The sequence below is a fragment of the Carcharodon carcharias genome, chromosome 15 (genome assembly GCF_017639515.1).
Source record: "Carcharodon carcharias isolate sCarCar2 chromosome 15, sCarCar2.pri, whole genome shotgun sequence".
Taxonomy (NCBI): Eukaryota; Metazoa; Chordata; class Chondrichthyes; order Lamniformes; family Lamnidae; genus Carcharodon; species Carcharodon carcharias.
This window is the reverse complement of record NC_054481.1, coordinates 38,011,624-38,039,514: the sequence shown is the minus strand read 5'-3', so window position 1 is coordinate 38,039,514 and position 27,891 is coordinate 38,011,624. Positions and strand designations below refer to the sequence as shown.

Sequence of the window (27,891 nt, the reverse complement as noted above, 5' to 3'; positions counted from 1 at the left end):
TGAAATGCTCCTTAGCAAGTGTAACAATACTTGAAGATGACGAAGTCCTAATGTTATTTCTTTAGGATGGGATTTTCTGGCCCCTCCCCCCACTGCTGGGATAGTCTGGTCCTGCTGAAAGCCAATGGACTTTTGGATGGGCTGCTGAATCTCCCGGCAGATCCTGTCACAATGGGGCCAGAAAATCCTGGCCTCAGTATCTGCACATCATGTCCTCTAGCAACACAAGAAAGTTGAATTTCCAGTGCAGATTATAGTATTCTTTATTGTATGAAAAGTAAATGACAAGCTACCAAATGTAGCATTTTTATTCTCTTGTTAATTGTTTTACTACTTGTATAAAGAAACCTGTCTCAATTTTGTCATAATTGAATGTGCCTGATTCCAGGACTGATATGTCATTTTTATCTTGAAATGGGCTCATTTACAGCCAGCCTTTCCTCTCCTCTTCACACGTTGATATGTTATTTGCAAAACAGGATCATTTGGTGTTTTGTTCAGAAGTTCCAGGCCACTACTAACCTGGCATAGTTTGTTAAAATCGTTTAGAATTTACGTTATAGTGCATAACATCAGCATGATTCGTCCATGTAATAATTGTGATGATGGGGGCTTTTCAAAGTTTAAAAATTCTTGACTGTAACAATTAGTTTGTGGTCAACTCAACACATTGCCTGTTGGTTAATTTGTGACTTACACCATTGTGAAGAAGAAAATATTAATAGGTTGCTGTGGGATTTGTTTTAATATGTTGAAATTGACAGATGATTGTAGTGATGGTTTCATTATCATAATGAGACTAGTTTATAATGATATAAAATTAGGAAGTGTGGGAGTAACAAGAAATGAAAAAGGAAAAGTGGAAATGAGAATTCATAGTTACTGTTATATTCAACGATATGGAACAGATTGTAATAATGTTACATAATAGATTAGAATAATTTGAAAGGATAATTAAGTAATCTGTTCTCAAGCGATGTACGAATGGTTTTGTTAAATTCCAAACCAATTCACTTTGTCTGGGTGCAAAAAGATCGAGGGTAGATTATTTTCAGTAAGCAGTTAAGACATTAAGTGGACTATATTATGCCTCAAAATGTGTGCATTATTTTACATTGCAAATTAAACTTTGTAATTTATGGACACAGATTAACCCAGAAAACTATTTGTTGTAGGTGTAATTCATCCATAATTGTTAAATATACTGTTTTGAGTAATCGTAAGATTATTTTCACCACTGTAGTTTTTTTTGTTCATTCATGGGATGTGGGAGTCTTTTTTTTATTCATTTACGGGATATGGGCTTCGCTGGCTGGGCCAGCATTTATTGCCCATCCCTTGTTGCCTTTGAGAAGGTGGTGGTGAGCTGCCTTCTTGAACCGCTTCAGTAGTGCTGTTAGAAAGGGAGTTCCAGGATTTTGACCCAGTGACAATGAAGGAATGGCAATATATTTCCAAGTCAGGATGGTGAGCGACTTGGAGGGGAACTTCCAGGTAATGGTGTTCCCATGTATCTGCTGCCCTTGTCCATCTAATGGTACTGGTCGTGGGTTTAGAAGGTGCTGTCGAAGGAGTCTTGTTGAATTACTTGTAGATGGTACACACTGCTGCTACTGTGCGTCAATGGTGGAGGGAGTGAACGTGGATGTGGTGCCAATCAAGCGGGCTGCATTGTCTAGGGTGGTGTCCAGCTTCTTGAGTGTTGTGGGAGCTGCACTCATCCAGGCAAGTGAGGAGTATTCTATCACACTCCTGACTTGTGCCTTGTAGATGGTGGACAGGCTTTGGGGAGTCAGGAGATGAGTTGCTCATCGCACGATTCCTAGCTTCTGACCTGCTCTAGTAGCCATAGTATTTATATGGCTAGCCCAGTTCAGTTTCTGGTCAATAGTAACCCCCAGAATGTTGATAGTGTGGGATTCAGTGATGGTAATGCCATTGAACATCAAGCGGCAATGGTTGGATTCTTCCTTGTTGGAGATGGTCATTGCCTGACACTTGTGAATGTTACTTGGCACTTGTCAGCCCAAGCCTGGACATTTGGACATAGACTGTTTCAGTATCTGAGGAGTTGTGAATGGTGCTGAACATTGTGCAATCATCAGCAAACATCCCCACTTCTGACCTTATGATGGAAGGAAGGTCATTGATGAAGCAGCTGAAGATGGTTGGGCCGAGGACACTACCCTGAGGAACTCCTGCAGTGATGCCCTGGAGTGAGATGACTGACCTCCAACAGCCACAACCATGTTCCTTTGTGTTAGGTATGACTTCAACCAGCGGAGAGTTTTTCCCCTGATTCCCATTGACTCGTTTTACTGAGGCTTCTTGATGCCACACGCAGTCAAATGCTGTCTTGATGTCAAGGGCAGTCACTCTCACCTCACCTCTGGAGTTCAGCTCTTTTGTCCATGTTTGAACCAAGGCTGCAATGAGGTCATGAACTGAGTGGCCCTGGCTGAATCCAAACTGACGTTCAGTGAGCAGATTATTGCTAAGCAAGTGCCGATTTATAGCGCTGTTGATGAGCCCTTCCATTACTTCACTGATGATGGGGAGTAGACTGATGGGGTGGTAATTGGCCAGGTTGGATTTGTCCTGCTTTTTGTGTACAGGAAATACCTGGACAATTTTCCACATAGCCGGGTAGATGCCAGTATTGTAGCTGTACTGGAATAGCTTGGCTAGGGGCGCAGCTATTTCTGGAGCACAAGTCTTCAGTACTATTGCCAGAATATTGTCAGGATCATAGCCTTTGCAGTATCTAGTGCCTTCAGCCATTTCTTGATATCACGTGGAGTGAATCGAATTGGATAAAGACTCGAATCTTTGATGCTGGGGACCTCTGGAGGACGTCAAGATGGATCGTCCACTTGGCATTTCTGGCTGAAGATTGTAGCAAATCATTCAACTGTACCTTTTGCACTGATGTGCAGGGCTCCTCCATCATTAAGGATAGGGATATTTGTGGAGCCTCCTCCTTCAGCAAGTTGTTTAATTGCCCACCACCATTCACAACTGGATGTGGCAGGACTGCAGAGCTTAGATCTGATCCACTGATTGTGGGATTGCTTAGCTCTGCCTATTGCTTGCTGCTTATGCTGTTTGGTACACCAGTAGTCCTGTGTTACAGCTTCAGCAGGTTGACATTTCATTTTTAGGTATGTCTGGTGCTGCTGCTAGTATGCCCTCCTGCACTCTTCATTGAGTCAGGGTTGATCCCCTGGCTTGATGGTAATGGTAGGGTGGGAGGCATACTGGGCCATGAGGTTACAGATTGTGGTTGAGTGCAGTTCTGTTGCTGCTGATGGCCCACAGCGCCTAATGGATGCCCAGTCTTGAGTTGCTGGATCTGTTCGAAATCTATCCCATTTATCATGGTGGTATTGCCTCACAACACGTTGGAGGGTATCTTCAATGTGAAGGCATGACTTCGTCTCCACAGCAACTGTGCGGTGGTCACTCCTACCGATACTGTCATGGACAGATGCATCTGCGGCAGGCAGGTTGGTGAGGATGAGGTCAAGTATGTTTTTCCCTCTTGTTGGTTCCCTCACCACCTGTCGCAGACCCAGTCTAGCAGCTATGTTCCTTAGGATTCAGCCAGCTCGGTCAGTGGTGGTGCTACCAAGCCACTCTTGGTAGTGGACATTGAAGTCCCCCACCCAGAGTACATCCTTTGCCCTTGCCACCTTCAGTGCATCCTCCAAGTGGTGTTCAACATGGACGAGTACTAATTCATCAGCTGAGGGAGGGCGGCTTGTGGTACAAGGCAATCAGCAGGAGTTTCCTTGGCCATGTTTGACCTGATGCCATGAGACTTCATGGATTCTGGAGTCGCTGTTGAGGACTCACAGGGCGACTCCCTCCTGACTGAATCCCACTGTGCCGCCACCTCTTCTGGTGGGACAGGACATACGCAGGGATGGTGATGATGTCTGGGACATATATAAGATATGACTCTGTGAGGATGACTATGTCAGGCTGTTGCTTGACCAGCCTGTGAGACAGTTCTCCCAATTCTGGCACTAGCCCCTGGATATTAGTAAGGAGGACTTTGCAGGGTCGATAGGGCTGAGCTTCCCATTGTTGTTTCCGGTGCCTGTGCCGATTCCGGTTGGTCCATCCTTTTGTTTAGCGGTTTGATGTTGTAGCGGTTTGATGCAACTGAGTGGCTTGCTAGGCCATTTCAGAGGGCGTTTAAGAGTCAACCACATTGCTGTGGGTTTGGAGTCACATGTAGGCCAGACCAGGTAAGGATGACAGATTTCCTTCCCTAAAGGACATGACTGAACCAGATGGGTTTTTACAACAATCGACAGTGATTTCACGGTCATCATCAGGCTCTTAATTCCATATTTGTATTGTCAAAATGCTGCAATTCCAACACCAAAACCAACATCTCCTTTTCAATATTGAATATCATATTCAGCTTCTGTGAAAAATACCCTGTCGGTTTTTCAATTCCAGTGTCATCATCTTGTAACAGTATGGCCCCAATGCCTATATCGCTTGCGTCAACGGCCAACTTATATTACTTGGCAGTAACTGGGTACTGCCACAACTGTTGTTGTAGTTAATACAGTTTTCAAACTATCAAGTACCTTCTGACACTCCAGTATCTACTCAAACTTGAACTACAAAAATCCCCTAATTAACCTGACTCTCAGTTACACCCCTGTTAAGGGAACAGTAAAACTTATAGATTTAAAAAGACCCCAGGCAAAGCACATTTGACCTTACGAGGTTCAAAATGAGGTTCCTTTGCAGACACAGTTGTAGGTGTACAGGCTGGTTAGATCTTAAATGCCTCTGCCTTACTCACACAAACTCCTTTCTGTTTATACCTAGCTTTTCCTTTGAATGTAAATTTGTATTACTAGTTTTTTAACATCACATCTAACAATAACATTTTCAACCCACTAATTTTATTAGTAATATAAACACATCGCTTGGCGTCTCCTAGCTGTATTACCAGGCGTATCCCAGGTGCAATATTTCACACATTCTTTTGAATGCTTTATTCAAAAATGCAAATTACCCCTTGACACCTGTGTTTCTAAACTTCTTCATGTTTATCTAATTACCATTTCAAACCTACTTCTTTCTATACAGTAAAGCATCCAGACTAACTGGCTTTAATCAAATTAAGACACACACAGACACTGACACCACTAAATTGTATTTTAAAAAATAATTTCCAGTAACATTAAAGACATTAATCTGTTTGTGACACTGGCCCAATTAAGTCTCTGGTCAATGGTGCACGCAGGATGTTGATCATGAGGGATTCTGTGAGGGATTGTGTTGCAAATAGATAAGGCATGAAGTTAAGGATTTAAAAAAAAAGATTAAAGCAGAATACAATTCTGATGCTGCTGAAGGCACCCAACCTCATGTATGTCCAGTTTTGAGCTCTTAGATTTGTTCTGAATCCTACCCCATTTCGCATATGGGGATGCCACATAACATGATAGAGGCCATCCTCAAGTGTGAAGTTGGAACTTTGTCTCCAGAAGAATTGTGTGGTACTCGCTCCTACTCACAGTTATAGATAGATGTACAACTGTGACAGGTAGGTTGGTGAGGATGAAGTCAAGTAGATTTCTAGTGTTAGTTCTCTTACCACCTGCTGCAGGCCTAATCTGGTAGCCGAAGGACTTGACCACTGCAATCATTTGAGGTGCTGCCAAGCCACTTGTTGACATAGATATTGATGCACCCCACTGAGAGTTCTGATGGTCACGCCATGCCTGTAAAATCTATAGGGAAATGGACACTATGTTTTTTTAAAAAAGGAAGTCGGCAATATTTAATATTGACATTGTACCTTCACAAAGTGGACTCCAGAAAATCAGGTGACTTCTTTTGTGGACCGAGATGGAATACCTCTGAGAAGTTACCTAAAATGCAAGTGGCTTTCCGATATGCTAACTGACTACCCCTCACCATTTCAATGGAGAGCTTTAAAATGTCAATGGCTGTCAGATCTGCCAGACCCATGAAGATGGGATTTCGAATAAGGTCATTCAGTGAGATGCTCATAGCTGGAATGTTGGATGGGATATCAAACATTTCTCCATTATGTGTCAATTACATTGGCTCCAGACCACTGAGTGGACAAGGGAATTCATTGATACTTCTATCACACGACTGAAACTGGCTAGAGAGGGAGCTGATACCTTATTAAGGGAGTTAGGGAGCAGCACCTCAGAGGGAGAGATCACCCAGGAAAGGAAAGAATCCTGCCTCAAAAAGACAATCATCTCGAGCAATGAGAAAGGACTAATTTGCTTTACCTGCAAGATTGTCTCTCTTCACTATAGAGGCTCGACCACAATTGCGACTGAAAAGCCTGAAAGTTCCAACCTCCATTTCTCCAAGGAACCAGGAGAGAAACCTTCAGGCCTGCAGTGTTTTCAACCAATATCTTAAGGATTGTAAACAAGTGACCTGGTTTCTTGTTAATCTGTTAGTCATCTAAGTGCACATTACATCTCTATAAATCATCTTTTCTTTTGTGTGTGTGTCTCTGCGTGTTTGGGAGTGGCTGTTTGTTGCTTTGCATTTCCGGTGTTCTGAAAATAAACATTTATACTTTTTGATTGAAACTTACAAGAAAACCTGTTCTTGCCTATTTTTTAAAGTCACAGCACACAAAAGAGTTAAACTACTCTTTCCCAAAAATATGTCTTTTTGCAATCAGAGGAGAGGTGAAAAAGGGAGGAAGAATGATTCCACACCTTTCCCCATCTATGCCCTTCTTGCTACTTTTTGTGTTTCTTGCATTTGGTGATCAACAGGGAAAAGTACTAAGTGGCATCAGTAGGAGGTTCCCTTGCCCATGTTTGATGTGATGTCATGAGATTTCATGAGGTCCTGATCCCATATTGAGGACTCCTATGGCCACCTACTTCTGCCTGTATGGTGACTGTGCCCAGCTAGTTGATGGAGGGGCCTGGAATGCTGGCTGAAAGACATGATTCTGTGATATGGCTGTCAGGCTGTTACTTAACTTCTCTGTGGTTCAGCTCTCCCAATTTTGGCACCGGTTCCCAGAAGTTCTATCCCAGAAAGCCAATTATTAAAGGATGGCACCATAGCCAATCTTTATATTCTTGTACACTTACTTATGGAGTTACACATTACCAGCATATGCTTGCTAACCCAACAGCCAAAGCTTCAGTCTGTGTCTATTTATAGAGGTTCAGATGAATTTCAGGAAATGTCCATTAGCTCCATACAATTAAACACAGTTAACATGCAGTCATAGAATAAAAGGGAAAGTAGGCACTTGGATAAGGAATTGGGTGAATGAAAGGAAACAGAGTAGTGATAAATAATTGTTTTTCAGATTGGAGAAAGGTCTAATAGTGGAGTTCCCCAGGGGTCAGTTTGGGACCCTTGCTCTTCCTAATATATATTAATGACCTAAACTGTGGCATTCAGGGCTTGATTTCAAAATTTGCAGATGATACGAAGATTGGAAATGTTGGTCAACTGTGATGAGGCTGATCTTGAACTTCAAAAGGATGTAGACATGTTGGTGGACTGGGCGGACGATTGGTAGATGAGGTTCAATGCAGGTGTGAGGTAATTCATTTTGGCAGGAAGAATGTGGAGAGACAGTGTAAAATAGAGGGAGAATCTCTAAAGTGTGTGCAGGAACAGAGGGACCTCAGTGTATATGTACATAATTCATTGAAGATAGCAGGGCATGTTGAGAGAGCAGCTAATGAAGCATATAATATCTTAGGCTTTGTTAATAGGGGAATTGAGCATAAGGGTAGGAAAGCCATGTTGAACTTGCATTAGGCACTAGTTAGGCCTCATCTGGAGTACTGCGTCCAGTTGAAGGCATTGGAGAGAGTGCAGAGGAGATTCACAAGAATGATCCCAAGGAGAAAGAATTGCAGCTATGAGAATAGATTGGAGAGGTCGGGACTGCTTTCCTTGGAGAAAAGAAGGCTGAGAGGAGACTTGAGAGGTATTCAGGATCCTGAGCGGCATGAACAGGATAAATAGTGAGAAATTGTTACCACTTGAGAGCATCGAGAACTAGATGACACAGATTCAAAATAATTGGCAAAAGGAGTAATAGTGATGTGAGGAAAAATGTTTTCACCCAGAGGGTGGTTGGAGGCAGGTTCGATTGAGGTATTCAAAAGGGAATTGGATTGCTACCTGAAAAGAGAGAATGTGCAGGCTTACAGGGATAAGGCAGGGGAGTGGGACTAGGTGGCATGCTCTTTCGGAGAGCCAGTGCAGACTCGATGGGCTGAATGGCCTCCTGAACTGTAAAGGTTCTGTGAATTAAAACCAGACACTGGTGAGGGGCAGTTTTCAGAGTCAACTGGGCTAGATCTGGCTTTATTGTGTCCTACCTAGGTTGATGTAGGGTGGTCTGTTTGGTTTTATTCTTACTCGTCTTTTTTGAAGAGGTTCAGTGAAACTGAATGGCTTGCAAGGCTATTTCAGAGGTCAGGTAAGTGTCAACCACATTGCAGTTGCTTTGAAGCAGTGAGATGAAAGTGACCTACCCTTGTTGACATTAAAATTGCAGTTGACATCAAGGAGCCCTAGTAAAACTGAATGGAATTGATGGGAATCAGGGAGGAATTTCTCCACTGACTGGAGTCATATCTAGCAGAAAGGAAGATGTTTGTGGTTGTTGGAGACTGATCACCTCAGCCCCAGGACCTCACTACAGGAGTTGCTCAGGATAGTGTCCTACGTCCAACCATTTTCAGATTCATCAGTGACTTCCCTCCATCACAAGGCCAGAAATAGGGATGTTCACTGATGATTGCAGTGTTTGGTACCATTCAAAACTCCTCAGATACTGAAGCAATCCGTGCCTGAATGTTGCGACACCTGGACAACATTCAGGCCTGGGCTGATGAGGCCTATTGAAATGGTGACAATGGTGTGGGAAATGGGTTTAGGTGTATGGGGCACTGGCAGCAGTAGTGGGGAAGGCACAAGCTGCACCACTGGAGTGGCTTCTCCTGAAACATGTTGGGACCAGTGTCCTGGCAAATCGTATAACTAGGGCTGCAGAGAGGGTTTTAAACGAGATAGTGAGGGGAAAGGGGGAGGGTTTGCATGAGGGGAATTATGAAAAGTTGAAGAGAAAGGACAAGGCAGTGGTGCAGGGTAGCAATACAGCTACAAACATAATGCATGAACAAATAGGGTCAGGGAAAGAAAATGGTAAAAGACAAAATTAAAGGCTCACAGCATTTGTAATGCGCTGGACGAATTGTTAGCACAAATAGAAATAAATGAGTATGATATGACAGCTGTAACAGAGACATGATTGCAAAGTGACCAAGGTTGGGGCCTGATTATTCAAGGGTATTTGACATTTCTAAAGGACAGGAGTAAAGGAAAAGAAGGTGGGTTGGCCCAATTAACAAAGGATGAGATCACTGTAGTAGAATAGTGAGAAATGATCTGGATTTGGAGGATCAAAACATAGCATCAGTTTGGGTGGAGATAAGAAATATCTAAGGAAAGAAGCAATTAGTGGGAGTGGTTTATAGGCTTCCTGACAGCTATACAGTAGGACAGAGTATAAATCAAGAAATGAGTGGGTAGTTGTAAGAAAGGTACTGCAGCAATCATGGGAGATTTTAAATTTCTTGTAGATTGGACAAACCAAATTGGCAAAAGTAGCCTGGAGGGTGAGTTGTATTTGGGACAATTTCTTAGAACAATGTGTTCTGGAACCAGCCAGTCAACAGGCAAATTTAGGCCTGGTAATGTGTGATGAGACGATTAATTAATGACCTCCTAGTAAAATATCATCTAAGTAAGAGTGATCATAGCATGACAGAATTTCGCATTCAGTTCAAGGGTGAGAAATTTGGGTCAGAAACTAGTCTTAAACTTAAAGGAAATGGACTGAGAAAATAGGTTAAAAGATAAAATGGTAGAGAAGCAGTGACAGACATTAAGGAGATATTTCATAACTCTCAAAAGTTATTTCTCATTGAGAAAGAAGGATGCTAGGAAAAGGATGCACCATCCATGGCTAACTAAGGAAGTTAAGGATAGCATCAAATTGAAAGAAATGATGTAGAACGCTAGAAGATTGGTAGCGCAGAAGATAAGAAAAAATTAGAAACTGGCAATGAATGACTTAGAGGGAGAAATTGGAGTATGAGAGAAACCTAGCAAGAAATATAAAAACAAACAGTAAAAGCTTCTACAAGTATACAAAAAGGAAGAGAGTAACCAATGTTAGCCCCTTAGAGGATGGGACTGGGGAATTAATAATGGGAAACAAGGAATTGTAACTAACGGATCAGTGCAGGTGTCTCAATTATTTAAGATCTGTATTTATGATCTATAATGACTTGGATGAAGGGACTGACTATTTGTAGCCAAATTTACTGATGATGCAAGGTAGGAAAGCAAGGTGTGAGGAGGGCACATAGAGTCTGCTAAGCAATATAAGTAATTTAAGTGAGCGGGCAAAAAGTGGGCAGATAGAGTGTAATGTGGGAAAATGTGAGGTTGTCCACTTTGGATGGAGAGACTGCAGTACAGAGAGATCTGGGTGTCCTTATACATGAATCATAAAAAATTAGTATGCAAATACAGCAAGTAATTAGGAAGCCAAATGGAATGTTGGCCTTTATTGCAAGGGGTATGGAGTATAAAAATATGGGAGTCTTGCTACAGCTCTACAGCCATTGATGAGACTGCAACTGGAGTACTGTATACAGTTTTGGTATCCTTACTTAAGGAAGGATTGGAAGTAGTTCAGAGAAGGTTCACGAGGCTGATTCCTGGGATGAATGGGTTGTCTTATAAGGAAAGATTGAGCAGGTTGGACCTATCCTCGTTGGAGTTTAGAAGAATGAGAATTGGTGTTATTGAAACATATAAGATTCTGACGGGCTTGACGGGCTAGTTGCTAAGAGGATGTTTCCTATTGTGAGGGAATCTAGAACTATGGGGCACAGTTTAAAAATAAGAGGTTTCTCATTTAAGATGGAGGTGAGGAATCTCTTTTCTCAGATGTTTCTTCACCTTTGGAATTCTATTCCACAGAGAGTAGTGGAGGCTGGGTCATTGAATATATTCAAGCCTGAGAGAGAGAGATTTTGATCAACTACGGAGTTGAGGGTTATGGGGGCAGGCAGGAAAATGGAGTTACTGCTACAATCAGAACAGCCATGATTTTATCGAATGGCAGAGCAGGCTGGATGGGCTGAATAGCCTGCTCCTCCCCTTTCTTATGATCGATTCCATTGAATATATAGCCATATTCTGATGTTCCTTGTTCAGCATTGCTGTAAACTTGTGATCATAGGTTTTTATATCTGATTGCATTGGCTTTGAATACATTTGGCCCAAACCAGCTTTTAGCAAGAAATAGGTTGTCTTTTGCCAAATCTACTGTTAGATAGGTTTTATTGACTATTCTATAATTCCACGTTACTAACCTTTGTTTCCATTTCTTGGCCAGGGTTCTAGTGATTTCTGTGTGTCTCCTGAAGCATATGTCTCCAAAATGGCAGAAGAGCATGGCCTTATTGCTAAAGGTACGTTGTCCTTAAACAGAACTTGATAAATAAGAAATACATTTCTCTGAATGTAACATAACGATGCAGAGGCTGGAATAATGGATTACTGGCACACCAGTAATAATAATAGACTTGCAGTTAATAATTTGGCTGTTGTATCTAATTTGCGGATTATTGCTAAACGTGGTGACCAGTTAATTCCAAAATAGCTAGATGTAAAATTGTCCAGGAGCTAATTAAGGAGAAATATCTCAATTAATGAAATTTGAGCTTCTCTGCTTTCATGTACGTTTCTAATGGTAAAACCAAGCTCTAGGTTTCCTTGAGGCTTGCTCTGGCACAAGTTTCAAATGATTTCTCGAAGGATTATCACTATTTTAAATTTATCTAGTCTTGCCTCTTCTGGACTGATATCTCGTGTATTGATTTGACATGTTGTTTTGTTGAAGTAAACTCCTGTCAACTTTCTGACACCCTAGCTTATCTATATGTGAAGATTCTGCTTGGAATTAGTGGGCAGATGCACTGCATTCTGAAGTTTGTTTGTAAATGACAGCTTTTGTCTGAACTCCAGTTTACTTGTGAAACACTTTTACCTTGTACATTCATGGTTATATAAAAGCAGAAGTTTCCCAAAACATTTACAAGCCCATAAAGACCAGCAAGGATGAAGAAACCGGCCCTTTGGAAGCCAACTTGCCTACGATCAGAAACAAATGAGACAACTTTATCCCTAAGTGCCAGTTTTAGTTGCTGTTGTTTACTGCCAGTGGTCAATGACACAGGGCAAAATCCCCTACCCACCCCAGCAGATTTGGAGGCTTAGATGAAATTAATTCTGATTATTTTCAAGATGGCCCTGGCAACAACAATTTTCACTTACATAGTGCTTTTAAACATAGTAGAATGCACCAAGGCACTGAGGAATGTTACCAAACAAAATTTGATACTGAGTCACATAGGGAAATTTTAGAACAAGTCACAGCCGCAGGCTTTAAGGAGCAACTTAAAGACAGAAAAAAAGGTGGAGAGGCTTAGACAGGGAGTTCCGGAGTTTACGGTCTTGGCAACTGACTGCCAGTGGTGGAGCAGGTAAAATCATGAATACGCAAAAGGCTAGAATTGGAGGAGCACAGACCCTGGCGGTTTGTTTAAGGATGTACAGCGATAGAGAGGGGAGAGGTCATTGATGGATTTGAAAACCAGGATGAGGATATTAAAGCTGAAGCATTGGCACACTGGGAACCAATTCTGCATATGGGTGATGTGTGAGCTGGGCACTCATAGGATATGGGCAGTAGAGTTTTGGATGTGTTAAAGTTTATGGAAGTTGGAAAGTGAGACACTGGTCAGAAGGGAATGGGAACAGATAAGTCTAGAGAAATCATCACTCTTACTTGCACATATACTTAAAAAAAACCTTGTTGACCAACTTATTAAGTGTTTCTTAAGTGGTTAGGGTAATTAGCAAATTATTGTATTGATTAAACAGTTACCAATTCAATCTGATATTGATTATTTTGATCTATGCTGTTGATCTATGATGGATCCTTTTCAGTGTGTAAATATTGTCAAATCATATTAATTGATTTGTCATGCTTCAATGAAATATAATCATCTTCCACAGACTGGAGCTTCAGAGAGCTGCAGGAGTGCTCAACCATAACATCTTTTAGATATTGATGAATTTGTCTCAACATTAATGATCTTATTAAAAATTATCCATTGTGAAAGCAGATCAGATAAAATGTGTTTAGCCAGGGTATTGTGTACTTTAAATATTAAAAATTAGGTATTTTAATGCCTATTCATTCATGAGCACAATTTTCCTCATTTTATTTTGAGTATAAAATGCCTTCAAAGTGCAAGGCGCGATCTTTGTGAACCAATTTAAGTCTACTCCACAGTTGAAGGTGACTTTGCATCCTTTGTTGGAAGATTGTACCATTAATTGCTCATTATTGAAAATAATTATGTAAATTGTTTTGCATGGTCTGTTTTATAATTTGCTTTCAACCTGCTTTATCCTCGAGAATGAGAATAGTGGAATGAGGTTAGAGGTTCCTTTGCTTATACGTTGGAAATTAGACGTTAGTTGTCAGTCTTTAGATTTTTGAAGATATTCTGGATTTTCACACAACACCTCTTATACCCACATGATTTGCATTCAAATGAATTTACACCATGACTCTGAATTTTCTGGGAAAATAATGGTGAGTTCTTGGTGCACACAGTTATTAGTGCATAAAAAAAGCCTAGCAATTTGTGGCGAGGGTGAGATATGTTGTGAGTTGCAAGGTGCATGATGATTTGTGGTGCTTATTAACCTCAAAAATGGGTGAACACCATTATTCTTCCCATGAGTGTGAAAAATTGCTGAATTCATGCCATTGCCACAAGTTAAACTTGCTGCAGAAGGTTAGAGCTTCTATTTTGCAGTAAAAGGAACCTTGTAAGCATAACCTAAGAAATAGAAGTAGGTTATTCAGCCCTTTAAGCCTGTTCCACAATTCAATATGATCATAACTGATCTTTAACCTCAACCCCACCTTCCCACACCATCCCCATATCCCTTAATTCCCTCAGTATCCAAAGATCTATTGGTATCTACCTTGAATATACTCGACAATTGAACATCCACAGCCCTCTGACCTAGAGAATTCCTAAGATTCACAACCTTTTGAATGAAGGAATTCCTTTTCATCTTAGCCCCTAAATGCCCAACCCCAAATTAAGAAATTATGCCCCCAGTTCTAAATTCCTTAGCAAGGGGAATGCCCTCCCTGCATCTTCCCTATCAAACTCCTTTCAGAATGTTATGTTTCAATGAAATTAGCCCTCGTTCTTCAAAATTCTGGGGAATATGAGCTTAGTCTATTCAGTCTCTCCTTAGAGGACAAAGCCCTCATCCCAGAGATCAGTCTAGTGAAGTTTTGTTGCATTCCCTCCAAGGCAGGTATATCCTTCCTTAGTTAACGGGTTGTTTCTTCCTGCAACAAGAGATTTTTCTAAATTGAAAACAGAAAATGGTGGAAATCTTCAGTAGGTCAGACAGAATCTGTAGAGAGAGAAGCAGTTAACTTTGCAGGTCGATGACCTTTCATTAGAACTGGAAGAAATGCAAGTTTTTCAAGCAAGCACTGAGCCAGGATTTGGGGTAGGGATGGTGTGCGGTGGGAGGGAAAAAACCAAAGGGGAAAGTTTGTGTTAAGGTTAAGAGAATGAGCAATTTAATGACAAGGCTCAATGGTGCAAGGCAAAAGGGTGTGACAAAAGGAAAAGTATTGAAGCAAAAGATAGGTCCAGAGGTGGTGTAAATGACAAAAGCAGGACCATCCCCAGTGCCTCTTGTCTGAGAAAACAAGACTGGTGTTTATGAACTAGACTAGTTGAACTCAGTGTTGAATTATGGGTGCATCTGAAGCGTGTGGAATTTAAGCTGGCACCCGCATAAGATCATTTGGAGCCAGAGCTGCATGCTGAGGAAAGCAGCGTGCTGTGAAAGCAAGCTTCAGTAGATGCTGATCAAACACAAGGTCGGAAACTCACAGTAGAAGGTGAACAGGGTAAAGGAAACAAACTGAATTCCTGTCTGAGAGAAGAGCAGAACTTCAAGCTGGGCATGCCTGGAAGAGAAGTGACGGTAAATTAAACATTAAAAACAACATACTATGAATGCTGAAAACCTGAGATTTCCCTATATTTGTTTGTCGACTATAGCCACATAATGAAAAAACATAAACTGAATGAGTATTATCTAAAAGAAAGCACATAGCCCCCCTTTGATTTGAGGGACTAGAATACTGATCCAAATCAAATACATTACAGGTGGAATTACGAGGATTCACTTCACTGCAAACACAACTGTAGAGAAACATAGTAGATATATCCATGCAATGGGTAAGATAATAGGATTTTGAGGTTTAAGTAAATAAATAAACTCTAGTCTCAGTAGGGATACTTACTTTTTCGTGTATTAAGCAATTTTGGTTTTGTAGGTTGTTTTTTTATAACTGACATTTTAAACAGTGCTCTTCTATAAATTGTCTGAAAACCTTAGAGGCTAGCACAGTTTTCCAGACAGCTTTGACAGTCTTTGTGATTTACAGAAAGGAAGACCTCGGGTAATTGTTGATCTACTCTTATCATTAGCTGTAAATTGGATGAAATGCCTTCCTTTATGAGCAGCGAGTCAGTGGCTATGAAGCAGCACCTCCTGCTGTCGTTGAAACGGCACCACTCAATTTATCTAATGTCTTATATGTGGTCAATTTTGGTTTGAATTAGCTGGATAATTGGGTTGTTTTATGACCAATTACAATAATTTTTTTTTTGGTCTGGAATTTCTCCTCTTGTGTTGGAATGACAACTGAACATAGTCAGTTCTCTTCCTCCCATCCATACAATTAAGTCAATAGAAGAGTACAGTAGTATAGTGGCAGTGGTACTGGACTCTTAATCCAGATGCCTGAGCTAATGACCTGGAGACATTAGTTTGGATCTCACCATGGCAGCTGAGGAACTTAAACCCAGTTAATTAAATATGTCTGGAAATAAAATAAATTAGTGATGGCCGTGACACTCCTGAACTATAGTTTAAAAAGAAAATGTCTGCCTCACGATTATCCTTTAAGGAGGAAAATCTGTTGGCCCGACCTGGCCTGGCCTAAATGTGACTCCAGATCAACAGCAGTGTGGGTCAAAATTCTGGAACTCCCTCCGTAACAGCACTGTGGGTGTACCTACACCACAGGGACTGCATCAATTCAAAAAGGCAGCTCATCATCACCTTCTCTAGGGCAATTAAGGATGGGCAATAAATGCTGGCCTAGCAAGCGATGCCCAAATCCCATAAATGAATTTTAAAAAACTAATGTCACAGATTCTTCATCACCATCCCTGGGTATGTTCTATGCCACCAGCATGATAGACCCACCAGAGGCAGCAGCACAGTTGTATACAGTTGATAAAGTGTCCCTGGAAATCCTCATCATTGACTCTGGACCCCATGATGTCTCATGACATTAGCTCAAACATGGGCAAGGACACCTCTTTCAGATTACCACCTACTTCTGTTCCTCAGCTAATGAACCAGTGTTATTACCTGATGAACACGACTTGGAAAACACTGAGGGCAGCAGGGACTCGCAGAATGTATTGTGGGTGGGAGACTTCAATCTATATAAGTAACCTGGCAGCACTGCACTGGCATATTCCTTTAGGACATGGCTGCCAAACTGAGCTTGCAACATAGTGAGACCCCCAATACAAGGGAGAAACTCACTTGATGTTGCCCTGCTGATCTACCTTTTGCTGTCACATCTGTCTATGACAGCATTGGTAGGAATGACCACAGCACAGCTCTTGTGGGGACCAAAGCCCTATCTTCATGCAGAGGACACCGTCCACTGTTTGTGATGCTACCACTGTGATAAATGGAGAACCAATACAGCAGCCCCCCAAGACTGGGCGTTGATAAGGTACAGTGGGCCATCAGCAGCAGTAGTATTGTACTCTACCTGGCGAACTGTACTTCACTCACGACTTTGAGGTTTGTGCACAGTGCTCGCCAGCCTTTGTGCTGCATTTGTGGATGCTCTGACTCCGTTTCAAGACTACTCAGGCGAGACAAGTAGGAAGGCAAGGGGGCGGGGTGCAGTTTATAAAGCACATGCTTGACAGTGGGGAGGGTTGAGAGAAGACAGTGGAAAGGGAAGGGGCTGGAAGGCACACGCTTGACTGGGGTGTGGGGGTGAGATGACAGAGGAAAGGGGCTGAAGGGCATTGGAAGGCTTAACTGGAAGGGGTTGCAGGAGGAGGGTGAGACAAGATAGAGACAAGGGAAGTGGCTGACAAAGACAAATGATTGGGGTTGGAGCCTGGGAGGGTAGGGATGCACAGAGACACATGAGTTGGGGTGGAGTGCAGTGGAGTGGATGTCTGACTGGAGCACAGGAGAAAAGGGGTGGACAGAGACTTCTGAATGGGGGGAGCGGAAAGGAAGTGGGGCATAAATGAAAGACAATCCAGGGGCTGTGTACACTGGATAGTCAGGGCCAGAAAGCAAAGACAGTCCTAGGGCTGTGCACACCATGCTACACGGCTGTGCCTGGCACGTATGTCCTGGGAGGGAGGGCCTGTCTGTCCTGTTTTGGTCATGCACAGCATGGTGTGCAAGGAGTGGTCAGTCCCTCGCACACCTCGGTCCTGGGGGTTGGTGGCTAGGTATTAGGCCGCAAATGGCACAGTCAGTCAGGGGAGGCATCTGCAGCCTGTGAATGAGGAACTGCTGGTAACTAAGAGGGGGGCACGCAATGGTCTCATGGGAGGGAGATTGCAGTAGGTCACTCTGCATAGGGCCTCAAGATGGCAAGGGGTCAGGTTGACATGAGGCATCGGGACCTCAACAGAATATGGTTTGGAGGGAGGACAGGGATCTTTAACAGATTACGATGGACTCCAGGATTTTTTTTTCATTTGTTCATGGGGTGTGAATGTCACTGGCTGGGCCAGCATTTCTTGCCCGTCCCTAACTGCCCTTGAGAAGGTGGTGGTGAGCTGCCTTCTTGAACCGCTGCAGTCCATGTGATGTAGATACACCTACAGTGCTGTTAGGAAGGGAGTTCCAGGATTTTGACCCAGAGACAGTGAAGGAACGGCGATATATTTCCAGGCCACGATGGTGAGTGGCTTGGCGGGGAACTTCCAGGTGGTGGTGTTCCCATATGTGTGCTGCCCTTGTCCTTATAGATGCTAGTGGTTATGGGTTTGAAAGCTGCTGTCTAAGGAGCCTTGGTGAGTTCTTGCAGTGCACCTTGTAGATGGTGCGCACTGCTGCCACTGTGTGTCACTGGTGGAGGAAGTGAATATTTGTGGATGTAGTGCCAATCAAGCAAGCTGCTTTGTCCTGGATGGTGTCAAGCTTCTTGAGTGCTGTGGGAGCTGCACTCACCCAGGCAAGTGGAGAGCATTCCATCATACTCCTGACTTGTTCCTTGTAGATGGTGGACAGACTTTGGGGAGTCAGGAGGTGAGTTACTCACCACAGGATTCCTAGCCTCTGACCTGCTCTTGTAGCCACAGTATATGGCTAGTCCAGTTCAGTTTCTGGTCAATGGTAATCCCCAGGATGTTGATAGTGGGGGAATCAGCAATGGTAATGCCATTGAATGTCAAGGGGCGACAGTTAGATTCTCTCTTGTTGGAGATGGTCAGTGCCTGACACTTGTGGCTTGCCAGTTGTCAGCCCAAGCCTGGACACTCTCCAGGCCTTCCTGCAGTTGGACATGGACTGCTTCAGTATCTGAGGAGTCACGAATGGTGCTGAACATTGTGCAGTCAGCGAACATCCCCACTTCTGACCTTATGGTGGAAGGAAGGTCATTGATGAAGCAGCTAAAGATGGTTGGGCCAAGGACACTTCCCTGAGGAACCCCTGCAGTGATGTCCTGAAGCTGAGATGACCGACTGCCAACAACCACAACCATCTTCCTTTGTGCTAGGCATGACTCCAACCAGCAGAGAGTTTTCCCCCGATTCGCATTGACTCCAGTTTTGCTAGGGCTCCTTGATTCCACACTCAAAAGTTGCCTTGATGTCAAGAGCAGTCATGGTCAGATGACCTCTGCTGTTCAGCTCTTTTGTCCATGTTTGGACCGAGGTTGTAATGAGGTCAGGAGTTGAGTGGTCCTGTGGAATGCAAACTGATGCTCAGTGAGCAGATTATTGCTAAGCAAGTGCTGCTTGATTGCACTGTTGATGACCCTTTCCACTACTTCACTGATGATCGAGAGTAGACTGATGGGGTGGCAATTGGTTGGGTCGGATTTGTCCTGCCTTTTGTGGACAGGATATACCTGGGCAATTTTCCACTTGGCCGGGGAGATGCCAGTGTTGTAGCTATGCTGGGACAGCTTGGCTAGAGGTGCAGCAAGTTCTGAAGCACAAGGCCTCAGTATTATTGCTGGAACGTTGTCAGGGTCCATAGCCTTTGCACTATCCAGTGCCTTCAGCCGTTTCTTGATATCACGTGGAATGAATCGAATTGGCTGAACTGGCATCTGTGATGTTGGGGAGCTCCAGAGGAGGTCGAAATGGATCATCCACTCAGCACTTCTGGCTGAAGACTGTAGCGAATACTTCAGCCTTATCTTTTGCACTGATGTGCTGTGCTCCTGCATCATTGAGGATGGGGATATTTGTGGAGTCTCCTCCTCCAGCAAGTTGTTTAATCATCCACTGCCATTCACAACTGGATGTGGCACAACTGCAGAGCTTAGACCTGATCAGTTGGTTGTGGAATTCCTTAGCTCTGTGTATCACTTGCTGCTTACGCTGTTTAGCACGCAAGTAGTCCTGTGCTGTAGCTTCACCAGATTGACACCTCATTTTTAGGTATGTCTAGTGCTGCTCCTGGCATGCTCTCCTGCACTCTTCATTGTGAACCAGGGTTGATCCCTTGACTTGGTAGTAATGGTAGAGTGGGAGATATGTCAGGCCCTGAGATTACAGATTGTGTTCGAGTATAATTTTGCTGTTGCTGAAGGCCCACAGCACCTCATGGTTGCCCAGTTGTGAGTTGCTGTACCTGTTCGAAATCTATCCCATTTAGCACGGTGGTAGTGCCACACAACACGATGGAGGGTGTTCTCAATGTGAAGGTGAGACTTTGCCCTCCACAATGATTGTGCAGTGGTCACTGCTACCGATACTGTCATGGACAGATGCATCTGCGGCAGGCAGATTGGTGAGGATGAGGTCAAGTATGTTTTTCCCCCCTGCTGGTGGCCTCACCATTTGCCACAGACCCAGTCTATCAGCTATGTCATTCAGGACTCAGCCAACTCATTTTGTAGTGGTGCTACCGAGCTACTGTTGGTGATGCCACCCTCAGTGCTTCCTCCAAGTGATGTTCAACATAGAGGAGCAGCGATTCATCAGCTGAGGGGGGCACGATATGTGGTAATCAGCAGGAAGCTTCCTGACCTGGCGCCATGAGACTTCATGGAGTTCGGCGTCTTCGTTGAGAACCCCCAGGCCAACTCCCTCCCGACTATATGCCACTATGCTGTCACCTGTGCTGGGTCTGTCATTGTCAGTAAGGGACATTGATTGTAAGGCATGATTCCGTGAGTATGATTATTTCAGGCTGTTGCTTGGCTAATCTGTGAGACAGCTCTCCCAATTTTGGCACCAGCCCCCAGATTTTAGTAAGGAGGACTCTGCAGGGTCGATAGGGCTGAGTTTGATATTGTTGTTTCTGGTGCTTGGGTTGATGCTGAGTTGTCAGACCAGTTCCATTTCTTTTTAGTGGTTTGATACAACAGAGCAGCTTGCTAGGCCATTTCAGAGTTCAATTAAGAGTCAATCACAGTGCTGTGGGTCTGGAGCCACATGCAGGCCAGACCAAGTAAGGATGGCAAGTTTCCTTTCCTAAAGGACATTAGTGAACCAGGTGGGGTTTTTCTAATGACGATCAACAATGGTTTCATGGCCACCATCAGACTTTTAGTTCTGTGGTGGGATTTGAACCCTAGTCCTCAGAGCATTACCCTGGATTATTAGTCCAGTGACAATACCGCTAAGCCATTGCCACCCCCAGCCTAATTAGAGGGGGAGGAAAGAGAGTGACCAGAGGGAGGGAAACTTGCAAATGATGCTCTTCCAGAGACGGGGAGGAGTGCATGATGGCTTTTTCATCGTTCTGATTGGAACTGCGGAGGAGAAGAAGGGCTCGTCACCACCAGACAGGGCAAAGGGAAGAGACTGTTCCTGAGGAACATGGGCCAGCGGGGCCCCATGAAGATCCAGAAGCTGAGGTGGAGATACCAATTCCATGGAGGTGTTTGGCACGATCCAAAGTATACCAAAGATGCCTCTCATGCATCAAGTAAAATCCCCCGCGTCTCAAGGGATGTGGTGGCTTACACCTGCCCTAGTCTTCTATAGGATCTGACACCGTATGGCCTAGGAGGCCGTCCATTGCCAGTAGCTCTTAAGGTGACCGCTGCAGTCAACTTTTTTGTGACTGCTTCTAGGGCTCCCCCCACAGGGGATCTCTGCGGAATATCACAATCCTCTGCTTATAAATGCATCTGAGAGGTTACCAATACCCTTTTCAATAAGGTACACAATTTTATCCAGTTCTCCCTGGATGAAGCCAGCCAGGCTGCCAGAACAGTGGGATTTGCAGCGATCCCTAGCTCCCCACAGGTGCAGGGTGTCATGAATCACAAGAGGTTAGTATGCATGTTCAGCAGGTAATTAGAAAAGTTAATAGAATGTTATAATTTATTCTGTAGGGAATTGATTACACAAGTAGGGAGGTGATGCTTCAGTTTGCCCTGGGCATTGGTGAGACCACATCTGGAGCATTGTGCATAGTACTGGTCTCCTTACTTAAAGAAAAATGTAAATGCATTAAAAGCAGTTCAGAGAAGGTTCACTCGATTAATACCAGGAATGGGTAGGTTGTCTTATGAGGAAAGGCTGGACAAGTTAGGCTTGAATTCACTGGAATTTAGAAGAGTAATAGATGATTTAATTGAAACCTTTAAGATCCTGAGGGGTCATGACAGGGTGGATGTGGAGGGATGTTTCCTCTTGTGGAAGAATCTAGAACTAGGAGTCACTGTTTAAAAATAAGGGGTTGCTCATTTAAAACAGAGGAGAATTTTTTTCTCCTGAGGGTAGTGAGTCTTTGGTACTCTGTTCCTCAAAAGTTTGTGGAAGCAGAGCCTTTGAATATTTTTAAGGCAGTGATAAATAGATTTTTGATTAACAAGTGGGTGAAAGATTATCGGGGTAGACAAGAATGTGGGGTTGAGGTTACATTCAGATCAGCCATGATCTTATTGAATGGCGGAGTGGGCTTGAGGGGCCGATTGGCCTACTCCTGCTCCTAATTTGTATGTTCATGTGTGGCTCTAAGAGCTCCCTGAAAGCAGCCACTATGATTCATCAATAGAAAAGGCTTCCATTCTCAAAGTGCAACTGATCTGTAACCATCAAAAGCAGATAATGCAGGTCTGTGCAAGATACCTTGGGAGCTCGCACAACTCTTACATCTTGAGTTACTCATGGGCACCACAGATTTTCGAGGGCCCTCAGCGCATCCAAAGTTGGCTTATCGGTGACAAAAGTTTTCCCCAAAAGGTGTGGCTAGTAACGCTTGTTTAGCAGCCACAAAGTACTTCAGAGAGAGGTACAATGTGGTTCATTCTGCAACACACTCCTTGATTGAGCAGACCATTGGCATGCTGAGGATACATTTCAGACATCTGGATTGGTCAGGCGGCACTCTTCATTACTCTCCCCAGAGGGTGTCCCACATCATCAGGGTTTGCTGCAATTTACTCAGCCTGGTGCTCCAAAAGGGGAATGCCAGATGTAGAGATGGAGTAGCTGCACATCTCCTCCGATGAAGAGGACATCGAGAGGGATGAGCTTGATGAGGCAGAGGATGTTGAGGCTCCAGAGGAAGTGGCCATAGCGCAGGCCAGATGTGGCAGAAATGGCTGTGAGATCCCTATAGCCGCAAGGTTCCAGAACGACTTATAGTTCATACGAGTCTCTTTCACCTGTGCCCTCCATGCAGGCTTGACATTAACACCTTCTTTGCTATCCTTAACATCTCAATGAAGGTCATTGATCTCAATGAGTCCTCATGATCGTCCATGATGATGGCCTCATCCTTGGAAGGCTAAGCAACCCATGGAGCATGTGACCATTCTGTAATGGGATAAGAACTCCAGCAGTGTGCACGGTGAAGAAATTAGACATGGTGCAGTCTTTTCAAGCTTTGCATCAACATTTCACTGCCTATGGCAGCCTTCAGGAGGCAAGAGCAGCAGTGCAAACCTTAGTGCATTCGTGGCAGTATGCCTGGCATGATGCAAGGTACCTCAAGGAGGACAATCAGCAATCCCTGGTTCTTGCCTGAATGTCTGAGGACTGATCTAAATCTGGACTGCAGTCCAGATGGTCCACAGACTCTCCCTTTGCAAGAATAATGCTCTAGCCTCATCTTCATACTGAGTCCCCAACATGAGTTCATTTTTTAGGACTTTGTAATCTGTCACACTCACTCATGCATGTGAGCCTGTGAGTTAGGTCACCTTTGTGTGCATAGGAGAAAGCTTCATCAGCATCATCATCTGATCATTGACAAGTACCAGTGACCCAGCCTTTGTATGAACTTCCCAAGTTGCTGTCCAGCATTGCCTTGGCATTTGTGGGCCAGAAAATATCAACATTGCAAGAAGGCATTTGCTGATAGTCAAGAGCACCTATCAGATGTAGTGGAGCTTTGCTTTGATCGCATTTGAGGCCTCAGCTTTTTCAATTCCAGAAGCTTCGGATAAACACAAGGAACCCTGGCATGCTGATGGCATTGTGACAATCTTGCCCATCGGAGAACTGACTCAGGGATTATGTTCAACCATTCTAGCCAGACCTTTGGGCCCAGAGCGGCATACTCCCATTTAATAGTCCAGCATCATGAGCCTAGATACACACCTCTGATCCCACACAATCATTACAATGTAGCAGACATTTTAGGAGTCACCAAGTGCTCACTAGGTCTGTAGCTCTGCAGCATGCAGGTGGCAAATAGGAGCTAGTATAGAGGTGATGTCTATCTGTACACATGGTCATGACGTCAAGCTACAGGCTGCCATGAGCACCTAAGATCAGCCTGACAGACATACGTGGAGGCTATTGAAAGATGCACCCAGTTAGAATGACTGCAGTGCGGGTTGACATTAAAACTAGAAGATCCACATTGACCAGCTGTAAGTGCAGCAGCATCAGGAAACCAAACTGCAAAATCTATACTCATGAGGCCACATGATATGACCTTCTGGCGCAAGTCTAAGCAATGCCTTGCCCAACTACCATGTTGATGGAGCAAGCGACTGCTCATGTCGCTGGTGCCACTTTTGTACTCTCAATATTTCTTAATTTTTGTTAACCTACTGCCTCCCTAACATACGCAGCAGAGCTAGAGGCAACCTTCTGATGGTAGTGCCCTGTTGTCTGTGATGACTTTGGCAGGTGCCCTGTCGAGGGCTGAGGCCTGGAGATGCACGGCCTGCTTTGGGTCTCCTCAGGGGCAGGTGCATCATTCTCGGCCTGAGCAGCTGGAGTTGCTGGGGTCTCCGGCAGAGGGACTTGGAGTGGCTGGATAACCCGGGAGAGTCCTGGGTGGAATGGCCCAGGGTGTCTGGCTGATATTCCTCCTCCCTGTGGGCTCCTGAGGGGCTCCTCGCTTACTTCTTAATGAGAATTGGATCCTGGATGATGCCCTGACTCCCTCTCGCATAGCCAATGATACATCCCCACTCATAGCTATAGTGATGGTATGCATGTCCCAGTGCATATCACTTGGCCTCTAGAGCGGAAAATTCCATCCATTGTCTGGAACGTGTAATTTGATTCCGTCTTTGCCAGGCAGGCTACAGAGTTCTGACAAAGGCAGATTTCCAACATTAATACAAGGCAATATGCTACAGATGCTAGAAAATGGAACAAAAAGTGCTGGAAATACTCAGCAAGCCACAGAGCATTTGTGGCGAAAAAAACAGTTAATGTTTCAGGTCGGTGACCTTACATCAGAGCGGAAAAGTATTCGAGATGTAACTGGTTTTAAGTATATTAACAGTTTCTCCACAGATGTTGCCTAACCTGCTGAGTATTTCCAGCATCTTTTGTTTCTGATGCTAACACTACTTAATTCAGAGAAGAGACTGTTAACTGGATAAACTTCATTCACTTTTTAAAGTTTAAAACAAAAATCAAAAGTATACCAAAATCTTGCTTATTGTTGGAATAATTTTACTTACATTATGCTACTCAAAATATGATTTTTTTTAAGGTTGCTTTTAAAAGTATTTTTAGAGGATAATGGCATGAAATTTATTTTGTTGGGTTGCTTAACTACATGGTGAAATATAGAGATTATTGTCAGCAATTAATTATTAAGATAGTGTAACAGGATGCATAGCTCTTACTGTTCGTGCAGTTAACTTCAATCAAGAATCAGGTACAATGTTAAAAGTGATATAACATGGTGCCACATGGAAACTTCGTTAAGTTGCAATGAGGCAGATTATTGTTTCTGCCAAAATATATCCTACTTATTTTTTGAAAACTGCCATGCAATTCATTCCTTACACCCTGACAGTAGTACTGTACTGTGTGATTATAGGAAATACTTAACTATCTACTCTTGAGTGGATCTGAAATGTGGTTACCATTGTACTGTGTACATAAAGATATAGTAAACCATTCAACATGTGTGGACTTTAAAAACTTGAAGGTGGTAATCTCTTAAAATTTAGTAAAGCAATGTGATTTGTTATAACCCGCTTACTGTAACATTCAAGTAGTCATTTTATTTTAGCTTAACCATACATTATTTCAAGTTTAGATCAGGAATATGTGTCAGCCACTGGAATATTTGCTGTAGTCCCTAGAATTGTGTACGTACTTTGTATTGTATGTATTTTATTGTACAATTAAATTGTATTAATTGGGCTAGGCAACAAAAACAACACATAAATTAGATTTTGTGTTGTGTTTTCTGCCTAACCCTGAGGCTCTGTAATTAAGAATCATTAGAAAAAAATGTTTGATTTAAGGCCACAGCTGAGAATTGTAGTGCATTGTAAAGGAGCCGTCAAGCTGGAAGAATGAATGTTGAATGGCAACTTAGCTGTTCTGCAAGTACTTGTTTCATATGCCTCATTCGGCCTAATTTGTGTGTCTGCTCAGGATCTAAAACATTGTGTTTGAACCGCTAAAAGCCACAATTATTACTTCACTTTTTGATATGTGGGTATACGTTGCATAATCTATCTAGAATCCTTCATTGAAAACAAAGGGAAACATAAGAAATAAATATTTTGAAGATGGTTGCATTTCATTGAAGATTTAGAACCCAATTTATTCGGTTAAAAAAACAAGATAATTTTCTGATTATACATGAAATAGTTCAACTTTGGAACAAAAGAAAAAACATTCCAGGCGTTACACAATGAAAAATGTTTGCTTTAAAAACTGCAAAATGCCTTGTAAATAAGATGCAACACATTGGATTATTTTGTGAATAAGTGTCCTGGAAGTGATAGTATTCCTTGCTTGGTGTAAGAAACTTCACTTATTCATACTGAGTTTTGAAATGTACTTATATTGGAGAGAATCCTACATAGTGCAATTATGTATATTTAAAAAATTGTGAATGCTGGAAATCTGAGATGGAAAAACAATACCAGAAATGCAGAAGCAGCTGTCGGTACTTGCAGAAAAAGGGCAGGTTAAAGTTTCAGTGCCTTTCATTCAGCATCCTAAACTGCAAAAAAAGGCTTTCCTTTATTCCAACCTCATTTTTGCATGCCAATATCCTATTGTGTAATACAGTTACTGATAAAGATGATGATAATCTCATTGCAAGGCTACACTTTAGGTAGTTAATTTTTTAACAAAAGATGGCTGGTAATGTTTAATTTCCAGCTGTGGGTAACATTGAAGGCATTGGCTCTCTGTTTTCCCAACTGGCCTCCAACACCTTGCAGCAGAGAGGAGGCTCATGATTTTTCATATTTAAACACAAACGCCAAGTTTAAAAAAAAAAATCAACCCCACAACAGATGCTGACCCAGTTTAGTGTGTTATTGATGTTTGCGTCGTGACTCAATTTTACATCAGTACACAGGCACACTAAAATACTGAGTGCATTTAGAAAACTAAGAAGGATAATGGGATCTTTGATGGCCGATTGGAAGACTGACAGCTCAGCAACCATATATTCTGCTTGTTGCTATGCAAGCTTGCCTGCTTTCTGAATTTAAGACCATGTGTATATAATATAACCTCACCCCTTCCCATGTTGAAAACAATATACAATAGCAATAATGAATCTATCCAACTTGTGGATAATATCTCCAAAACTCACATGATATTAAGTTTTCCATATTCCTTTGTTTATTGTCCTTGTAAAGCCACCAGTACTGCTGCTACGTAAAAGGTTCGATCAAGCTTGTTGTTTTCCCCTTTTAATCTTTCTTCAAGGTACGCATTTTATAAGTTTACACCTTGAAACCATTTGGCTGTGTTTTTCTTTCACATTGTTTATATTTGTTCAAAGGTTTATCAAATGACTATATGAAGTGTTCAAAAATTCAAATTTTTTAGTTCTCTCTTTCTCTCTCTTTCTGCAGAGGTTTTAAATTACTACCTGGTATGCAACATTGGATACCCAAATCCTTTTCAACAGGTAAGTCAGTGCCTGCATGCTGTACTCCAGTTTGTAATTTCTTATACCTCTGGAAGTGCTCTTCAAAAGGAAATTTAGACA

At 42.9% G+C, this 27,891-nt stretch overlaps 1 protein-coding gene across 3 annotated transcripts in view; it reads left to right on the top strand.

The window, feature by feature from the left end:
- Positions 1 to 27,891, top strand: part of LOC121287887 (protein tweety homolog 3-like) — a 196,651-nt gene that overhangs the window by 116,840 nt on the left and 51,920 nt on the right. For all 3 annotated transcript variants that reach the window (XM_041205899.1, XM_041205901.1, XM_041205900.1), the window contains exons 7-8: positions 11,480 to 11,555; positions 27,755 to 27,810. In XM_041205899.1, coding sequence (XP_041061833.1) covers positions 11,480 to 11,555; positions 27,755 to 27,810 — 132 coding nt within the window. The remainder of the gene's footprint in view (positions 1 to 11,479; positions 11,556 to 27,754; positions 27,811 to 27,891) is intronic.